The sequence below is a fragment of the Crassostrea angulata genome, chromosome 5, assembly GCF_025612915.1.
Source record: "Crassostrea angulata isolate pt1a10 chromosome 5, ASM2561291v2, whole genome shotgun sequence".
NCBI lineage: Eukaryota > Metazoa > Mollusca > Bivalvia > Ostreida > Ostreidae > Magallana > Magallana angulata.
This window is the reverse complement of record NC_069115.1, coordinates 10181791-10191954: the sequence shown is the minus strand read 5'-3', so window position 1 is coordinate 10191954 and position 10164 is coordinate 10181791. Positions and strand designations below refer to the sequence as shown.

At 31.7% G+C, this 10164-nt stretch overlaps 1 protein-coding gene across 1 annotated transcript; it reads right to left on the bottom strand.

Moving 5' to 3' along the window:
- Positions 1-437: 437 nt before the first annotated feature.
- Positions 438-9229, bottom strand: LOC128182891 (uncharacterized). The gene is made up of 6 exons (XM_052851662.1): positions 9141-9229; positions 3760-3894; positions 3361-3559; positions 3044-3151; positions 2512-2671; positions 438-591 (listed from the first exon to the last, which is right to left on the bottom strand). The coding sequence occupies exons 2-6, from the start codon at positions 3856-3858 to the stop codon at positions 471-473; spliced, it is 687 nt and encodes a 228-aa protein (XP_052707622.1). The 5' UTR covers positions 3859-3894; positions 9141-9229; the 3' UTR covers positions 438-470.
- Between the last annotated feature and the right edge of the window lie 935 nt (positions 9230-10164).

Genomic DNA, 10164 nt, shown 5'->3' with positions numbered 1-10164 from the left:
CACTTCACAACTGAATGTGTCATTAAACTTCAGAGAAAATTTATGGATGCACGCATAGATAAGAATGCACTCAATAGACGACTGATTTTATGCCGGAAATATTAGATTACATTTATATTTTAAAAATAATAGTATTATGGATTTCAGGTTTGATCTTTTAAGCCCATATAACATTTGCATTATTGAAGTAATAACGGGATTACATGTTAAAACGGAAAACCGAATTTCGGTGTTTATTTCTGGTGTTTGATTGTAACAATCAATAAATCTATAAAACGTATTGTCAATGTAATATCTGCTTACATTGCTCTGATCGCTTAATTTATTTTAAAATGCTTCCTTTATTCTTTATTATGTTCTGTTCTAGAAATAAATGCATTATTAGCCTTGCAGCGAAATGAAAAAAAAAGTTATAATGATCAAATAAAAACTCAAAACAATATAAACGTATCTTATTCCGAAATACAGATTTATTTTTCGAGTTTTATAGCAATTACAATACAAATTGCAATGTACACTAACATCGTCATTATAACTACAGTTATGACATAAACATCTGGTGAATTTATCAGGATGCTTCCATTGGTCAATCTGAAAACGAATATGTTTAAAATGACAAAGTAAGTTATCTATTGTTTTCTTATTTCTATATATTCAATTAAAAAAGCATTGAAAATAAACTAGATAGTAATTAAGACCATATTCTCCATAGCCAACTAAAAGATTCAATTCAAAATTAATGCACATCTCTTTAACAACAAACACTCTACAACTCTATTACTGTTGTATAAGACAAACAGCAAATGAAACGACCACAAATACTATGTAGAAACGTTTCATTTAAGGAGGCCGACTTTAGTTTGCATTGCGCATGTTTTTGCGCATTCTAATATAATACAGTTGATATATACTTCTTCTGAATTTTTTTCGATATAATTTATAAAATTGAACACAATAAACAAAATACAGATAAAAATATTTAGATTTTTAAAGGAAATTTTTATTTTTAACACGATTTTTACGTTGTGCGGTAGGGGAGCATTGCCATTGCGCTTTTATGACGTTATGATAAAATGAAGCTTTGTAGGAGTACGTTATAAGAAATAACATAAAAGAAAAAGTAAACATTGTACGCTGTTGAAATTTTATATACAGAATGATGCTAACCTCGAGGACATTTTCCGCATTTTTGGAATGAATCCATTACACCAATCATCATTCATGATGATCCAAATATATAGCAAAATTTGGTGCATTTTAATATTTTGAGATGGCCCCCACTAAAAACCAGACGGTAGAATTTTGTGTTTTTTACATAAAAGGTGGGAAATGATATTACTAATCATATATAACAATTTGAGAAAAAAAGCTATTGTAGTATTTTTTTTAAACTGCTTTGATGTGCGGAAAATGACAGTTTCCTATATATAGTTCTATAGTAAATGTACCTCTATTTTGAGATGGTCCCTAGAAAGAACCAGACGGTCGATTTTCATGAACCTTCGCAGATAAACTAGAGTTGGTTTAAATTACATATGGTTAAAAAATAAAGAGTTATGCTATTGTAGTTTTTCTGCAAAAAAACCCAAAACGGCCTCCTTAAGCTTAAACTATTAAAGAGAAACTTTATTTATGCTCACTGCACATCCTTTAACGTTTTGTTTGTTACTCAGTCAATACTGAGCAGACCTGGCTCAAATGTAGAACAGTTATAGTAATGAAAGGTTTTAATAAGATTTGCTATAATTTTCATCTCTGACCTAGACATTTTGGTCAAGGTCCTGACAGAGTGATCCATTTGAGTATTTCTCAAAAAGGTCTGATATTACCTTAATCTGGTATTCTTTACCAAAGGATAATATTTGTGTGGAGTAATTTTACACATCTGCAATAATCTGCTAGAAACTTAAGCTTGAGCAAGAAAAAGTATTTTGAAATACAGCATATTCTCTAGTCAAAAGCACTATGTGGGATATTATTAGACATATTCGGCTAAAGCATGATAATGTATTGTAAGGACAACGACTTAACATATAGGTCACTCAAAAAATTATCACTCGACCTAAAAACGTAGTTCTTTGTCATTGTAAATCCATTTACGAAAGGCACCTTGCCGGAAAATAAGAAGCAAATTGGCCCAAGGGTAGGGAGTATTTGATTCAAAATATTAAGACCTGTGCTTTGTAAACAAGTAAAGAAAACTGATATAACGTTGAGAATAACATATTCATAGTTTATGGTAAGTTGTGAATTGATTTAACATATAATAATCATTGGCATTCTCTTCAAGTCAAAAATAGCAAGGGGTATAATTGCATTTGAAGTATGTATCTATTTTATACTTTCGTAATTTTAAGCCATGTGAAAAAATTTGACAGGTATACTCAGGAAAAATCAACTCGTTTGTTTAAATTGTATAGATAACTTATCGTTTTTGATTTCTTTTAAGTATTAGTATTAACAGTTATGCCGCTTTATTTTTAGGCAACTGAAGCTTGTGAAATACTTTGCCTCAATTCTGTATCTTCCGTTGTTATATCATATTGGATAGACTGGGTTGTTTGTCTGTTTTCGACTTGTTTAGTTTCGTCCATAATGTCTTTTGCATTCGCATATTCTTTAATTGGTGATTTTGTCGATGTCCGTTGAATTGATTCAATGCATGATGAAACTGAAAGTGAACTCTGACAGATAATACATTAGCAATAATAGTTAAACGCAATTGTAATTAGTTGGTTAATAAGTATTATATTTACCAACGTAGTAACTTATTAAGCGTGTTTTGTATTTCCAGAAAGAAAATGAAACGTGTTAGCAACAAATTCCTGAACCCTACCGGTATTCACAAGCCATAGATTAAAGCATTTCGGCGCAACTGTTGTTGCTTATAAAGAGAGGTATATATTTTGAAATTATAAATATTTTATGAAATTCAATACGTGATTAATGTTATATGTCTCTGTAAAGAAACATTCAGTAATAGTATGATCCTTGGGCAAATTGAAATTTTGTGGATAAAAAAAGTATAATTATGTTTAATCACATTTTGATGAATCGTTGGAATGATACTTAAAAGGACATTCGGAGCAAGATGTGCTATAGTCTTCTATTACTCGTCCTACTCCTTCATCGAATTGTGTACAACAATGACCTAAAGAAGATAAGTATATGAAAAGACATGTATAATTTACCATGTACAAGTATGTATATAAATTAAAACAACGATAAAACATTTAATTATTTGCATTTTTCGTTGATCATTTCAATACAAGACTAACGCACAGTCCTTTATGATACAGCTTTTAAACATGATACACCTTTTTTGGAAGGAATATGTCGTGTCATGTATGCCATGTTAACCTGTTATTAATCCATTCGGAGAACATACTTCTATGAGGTTGTTGAGAAATCGAGTGCAATGATAAACAAGAACTTCACCGTCACATTTAGGATACTGGTAGCATTTCCTTTCGATAATTCTTATTTGTACTGTCTTGGCATTTTCTGGACATTTTTGTACTACATTGATGGTAATATTTGTTCCATGGCAAATCTCTTCCTGTGAAAATTTAAACGTTATCATACACTGTGATGTGCTTTTATGTACTGTGATTCAAAATGGTCATGCAAAATATGAAGTAACATATATTGTGCAATATTTACATAGAGAAAATAACAAAGTGTAAGCTTATAGAGATGTATCAATACTGACTAAAAGTTATTTGTTTAATAAGGCCTAATGCTAAATGAGGTCATTACCTGTGTAAACCTTTTCATGGCCTCCACAAAGTGCATGCTAATCGCTTGTATAAGACAGTAGTAAATAAATGTTTCATACCGGTCGGTAGAAACAAACATGGTCAAGGTATTAGTTGCATTTGAACCACCGCTGATCTGCAACAAGAAGTAATGACTTTTATCTCATACGTGTGGTGTATATTACCCGACGTGTGATAAACCTTTGCTTTATCAAACGGGTGATTCTTTATCAAATACTTCGGATCCGATCTTTTTTTTGACTCAGCCCCTCACTTCAACGCCTCAGTGACCTATTTTCCAAGATTTGTTAGTACTTTCAACATAACTATGTGGTTGTGTTTATATATAAAAACTTACCGAAATAATTTTGTTAAAGACTTTTATTCCATCACCAGTAAGCATCCTTATTCAGTATTATCATTAGACTATTGTTTGTTTTATAAAACATCAACAATTGTTCCTCGATCGAGTCAATTCAAACTTACGATCACTCGCAACTTTGTGTATGTCATTAAACTTCATTATTTTAGTCTTCTGATCAGTATATCTATTTAATCAGGTGATTAAGTTCCAAGAAAAATTATTTAGAGCTGCAAATTCTAAGTAAAACTTTACTTTAAAACAGTTAGATTTATCTCAGAAATGACGTACTGTAATGTATTGCGCTAAGTCACAATAACTGCATACATGTAACACAACGTTGTATAATCGTTTTTTATCTTTGAAAAAAAAATCGATTCGGGTCTTATAAGGGACTGTCTCAAAAGCTTTATAATATAAAACAAATCGTATGAGATTATTAGAATATCTTTAATTGTGTTATTGTATATTTACTCTATCCAACTCGTTAACATGGCTAACACGCGAATATATAGGCCTACATCATTTTAACTTATTCAAACCTGAGATAAAGTGAAAATTGATATGTTTCTGATTAAATATGACATCATGCCACTTACTGTGACGTCAAATCGATCAGCAGAATTTTTAATCAATCGATCGCTGAGAGCTGCCTTATCATTCCTGCGTTCTTGTTAAATTGATTTAAAACGACTGGATTAAACAAAGTTCATATACAATTCTACAACAAATTATTACGCAGATTAAAATCAGTGCGAACCAAATAACTTTTGAAGATTGTATCTGCCTAAAATATCGTCGCAACTAAATAATTATACTAGTAAAACTAGAGCAAAGCTCGTTGCAAAGCAACGAGTGGGTCTTCCGTTTATGTCGGAAGAAAAGCTAGAAGTTCCTGTAAGAAGCAGAGCTCTTAAATCAATAACAAGAGTAACTTAAATAAAAAGATGAAAAAAATCGAATTATTCCTGGTACGACTTAACAAACCCGAATGATTTTAAGTACGATTTAACAAAAACCTTTTTGATTTCAAGAACTACTTAACAAGAAAAATCCGATAGTGTTTGAGTACGACTTAACAATTATTTTTGGTACGAGTTAATTTTTCTATAAACATTACGCTATTTTTTAAACCAAGGACGCGGAATTAAAATTTCCGGAAAAATCAATTTTTAAACCCCGATATCTCTGTAATGCATCGTCTGATTTTAAAACGGATTTCAGTTTTAAATTAAGCTTAATAAAAGCTGCTTTGTTGCTTTATAATAAATATCAAATTATTGGTCAGAAAAGAGTTATCATAAAAAGACTTAGTAGCCCTTGTACCCCCTAATTTGTGGAGCCAGCCCCTTTTTCTTGATATCAAATAAAAGGTCTCGCTAATATAAACATATTTTGTTCTACAAGTCTTCATGAATTGTAAACCGTTCTCGAGATATATGTACAAATGTGTTTTAGGGGCCGACCCTTTAACCCCTTACCGGGGCACTAACAACAAAATTTTTGGTTTAATATTGTTCAGAACATTATTTTGAACAACTTTTGTTCTACACTGCTTTTTAAAATATTTCTCCTTTTTCAGATATTAATGATCATAGTTTTGAGTTCTGGCCCCTTGAAACCCCTAATTACGTAATATATGACTTAGGTATGGTACTGTATAGTTGAACAGCTGTACATTGAACATTTTGGCTTCTATAATTAATAACAAAATATTGTTCAGTAAAGAGTAATTGTAAAAAGACATTAGAGCCCTTTTGGCCCCTAATTAGAGAGACCAGCCCCTTTTTCTTGATATCAAATTTAAGGTCTTGCAAATTTAAACATATTTTGTTCAACAAGTGTTCATGAAATGTTAACCGTTCTTGAGATATCTGTACGAATGTGTTTTAGGGGCTGACCCTTTAACTCCTAAATGGGGTCATAAACAAAAACATTTAAGGTAGCATATTGACAAGAACACCATTTTAAGCAACTTTTGTTCTACATTGCTTTTAAAAATATTTCTCCTTTTTCAGATATTAATGATCAAAGTTTTGAACTTCTGGCCCCTTGAAACCCCTAATTACGTAACATATGACTTAAGTATGATACTGTATAGATAAACAGCTGTACAATAAACATTTTTGCTTATATAATTAATAACAAATTATTGTTCAGTAAAGAGTTATTGTAAGAAGACTTTAGAGCCCCCTTGGCCCCTTATTTGAGGGGTCAGCCCCTTTTTCTTGATATCAAAGGAAAGCTCGTGAAAATTGAAACAACTTTTGCATTACATGTTTTAACAAACTATGTGCACATCGAAAGGTATTACAGAAAATGTGCAAAAATTTCTTGGAAAAATTTGGTGCTAATTTTCAGGTTCAGGCGAGCTTCGAGGCCTTGAGCAATTTTCATAATTGGAAGCATGGGGGTACATCTACAGACATTCATCTACAACCCCTGAAAATTTTAAGCTTCTATCTTGATTAGTTTCGGAGGAGATGCGTGGACAAAATGACCCTTAAAAATTTACAAAATCGTCTATATCTTAAACCGGAAGTGACGTCATCATGCAAAAATTTAATAATATGTAGCGACGATGATGTTCTATCACTCCTGAAAATTTCGTGCAAATCGGTTGGGTAGTTTTTGAGAAATAACGCTCAAAAAAAGTCAGAAAAAGAAAAAAAAGAATAACTAGAGCAAAGCTCGTTGCAAAGCAACGATTGGGTCTTCCGTTAATGTCGGAAGTAAAGCTGGAAGTTCCTGTAAGAAGCAGAGCTCTAAAACCAATAACAAGAGTAACTAAAATATAAAAGATGAAAAAATGGAATTATTCCTGGTACGACTTAACAAAATACAAATGGTTTTAAGTACGACTTAACAAACACCTTTCCGATTTCAAGAACGACTTAACAAAAAAAAATCCGAATGTGTTCAAGTACGACTTAACAATTATTTTTGGTACGAGTTAATTTTACTTTAAACATTACGCTATTTTTTAAACCAAGGACGCGGAATCAAAATTTCCGGAAAAATCAATTTTTAAACCCGGATATCTCTGTAATGCATCGTCTGATTTTAAAACGGGTTTCGGTTTTAAATTAAGCTTAATAAAAGCTTTTTTGCTGCTCTATGATTAATATCAAATCATTGGTCAGAAAAGAGTTATTATGAAAAGACTTAGTAGCCCTTCTGGCCCCTAATTTGAGGGGTCAGCCCCTTTTTCTTGATATCAAATAAAAGGTCTCGCTAATATAAACATATTTTGTTTTACAAGTGTTCATGAATTGTAAACTGTTCTCGAGATATCTGTACAAATGCGTTTTAGGAGCCGACCCTTTAACCCCTTACCGGGTCCACTAACAACAAAATTTTTGGTATCATATTGTTAAGAACATTATTTTGAAGAACTTTTGATCTACATTGCTTTTCAAAATATTTCTCCATTTTCAGATATTAATGATCAAAGTTTTGAACTTCTGGCCCCTTAAAGCCCCTAATTACGTAATATATGACTTAGGTATGGTAATGCATAGATAGACAGTTGTACAATGAACATTTTTGCTTCTATAATTAAAATCAAAATATTGTTCAGTAAAGAGTTATTGTAAGAAGACATTTGAGCCCTCTTGACCCCTAATTTGAGGGGCCAGCCCCTTTTTCTTGACATCAAATGAAAGGTCTTGTAAATATAAAGATATTTTGTTTAACAAGTGTTCACAAAATGTTTACCGTTCTTGAGATATCTGTACAAATGTGTTTTAGGGGCCGACCCTTTAGCTCCTAAATGGGGTCATAAACAAAAACATTTAAGGTAGCATATTGTACAAAACATTATTTTGAACAACTTTTGTTCTACATTGCTTTTCAAAATATTTCTCCTTTTTCAGATATTAATGATCAAAGTTTTGAACTTCTGGCCCCTTGAAGCCCCTAATTACGTAATATATGACTTAAGTATGGTACTGTATAGATAAACAGCTGTACAATGAACATTTTTGCTTCTATAATTGATAACAAATTATTGTTCACTAAAAGGTTATTGCAAATAGACTTTAGAGCCCTCTTGGCCCCTAATTTGAGGGGCCAGCCCCTTTTTCTTGATATCAAATAAAAGCCCGTGCAAATTGAAACAACTTTTGCATTACATGTTTTAACAAAATATTTATACGTCAAAAGATATTACGGAAAAAGTGCGAAAATTTTGTGAAAAAAGTTGGTGCTAATTTTCAGGTTCAGGCGAGCTTCTAGGCCTTGCGCATTTTTCGCAATTGGAAGCATGGAGGGAAATCTACAGACATTCATCTACAATCCCTGCAAATTTCAAGCTTTTATCATGATTAGTTTCAGAGAAGATGCGTGGACAAAATGACCCTGAAAAATTTGCAAAATCGTTCATATCTGAAACCGGAAGTGACGTAATCATTTGATATTTTAGTAATCAGCAGCGACATTGATGCTTTATAACTCCTAAAAATTTGGTGTAAATCGGTTGAATAGTTTCTGAGAAATAACGCTCCAAAAAAGTCAGAAAAAGAAAAAAAAGTATAATAATAAAGAAAAAGAAACCGTAGAATAACAGAAGGGTTTTCCGTTGAAAACGGAAAACCCTAATAAGAATAAAGAAAAAGAAACCGTAGAATAACAAGAGGGTCTTCCGTTGGAAACGGAAGACCCTAATAATGAAATAATAAAAGATTAAAAGTAAACCTATAATGCCCGGTTGTCGAATTTAACAGGGTTTGTCTGGAAAAAATTATCGACGATTTGGTGCAAGATATCGCCTCTTTAAATGGCGACTTGTAAGTTTATTAATAAAAGCCTAGAGCATTCACACTAAATTCTTATTACGTTGTTAAACATCTTATTCACGATCAACTGTTGCAACGGTTAGTACGGACTAAATTTTTTATTTATATATTCATTGTCATTTTCGACTGGTACTTTAATTAAACTTAAATATTACATGTCTCGAAAAATTAAAAAAATTTCTGCAAGCATAAAAAAGTGAACAAATCAGATGTAAAATGTATTACCTTACACGTGGCGAGAATTCACTGCATTGCATAATCGCCAAGTAACTGCGAACTTATAGATAATAGCCTTCGTCGTGGAAATCTTTAAGTGGTTAATTCAAGTTTAAAATAAATACATGTATATGGTAAATTTGATAGGGTCTTGTTATCGTAAGTTTTAAGAGTTTTTTCCGGTAAAATTTACATACACTCTAAGCTTTATTGAAAATAAAAAGTTAGGGTAAGAGTGAAAAGGTGCATTGCTACTATTGTTTTACATTGATATTTCCCCCTCCTTTTTCGTAATGAATCGTAGAAAATAAACGTTCATTCTTATTACTTTGCATAAGCTATGTTACCTTTCTACAATCAAAAGATAGCATTCGGTGGGAGGGAGTATTTGACTTAACCACAAACAATATTCATCAGTTAAAAAAGATATTGACAATTGTAATCAACGTAAAAAAAATTACACGGTTTTGAAAGTAATTTTGGCGGGGAATCCACAAACTTTCGCTACATTCATTATTTCGGTGATTGATACGTGTCGTATTTATTAACTGTATTATGCGAGATATCTTATCAAAAATTGCATTTGTCTCCGAGATCTGAAATCTGGGATCTGGGATGAAGAGTTTATTTACTAAATAGATTTCCAATCTTAAGTTCTCTAGTTTTAGTTGTATAATGAAAAAAGCTAATGATTTGTACTTATGTTGAGTAACTCGTAACAAATGGAACTCAAAACTCCACACCACTTCATCAGAAATACAAATTAAGGAGTAACTAGAAGTATATATGATTCATATGTTACTTCGCTGGCCATTAATAAAGACCTTAATGTAACCCAATCAATATCAAAAACATTGGTATCAACATTAATTTTGTGCTCTTTAAAAGTATTGCCGAAGGTTACATTTAGCTGTAATTACAAAAGGCAAAAAACGTGGCGATGTCCATTTATTTTTTCATCGGTTAAAGGTGTTAAAGCGATCTAAAGCGACTGGATAGTTGATGCATTTCTTTCCTTATAATTATATAAACA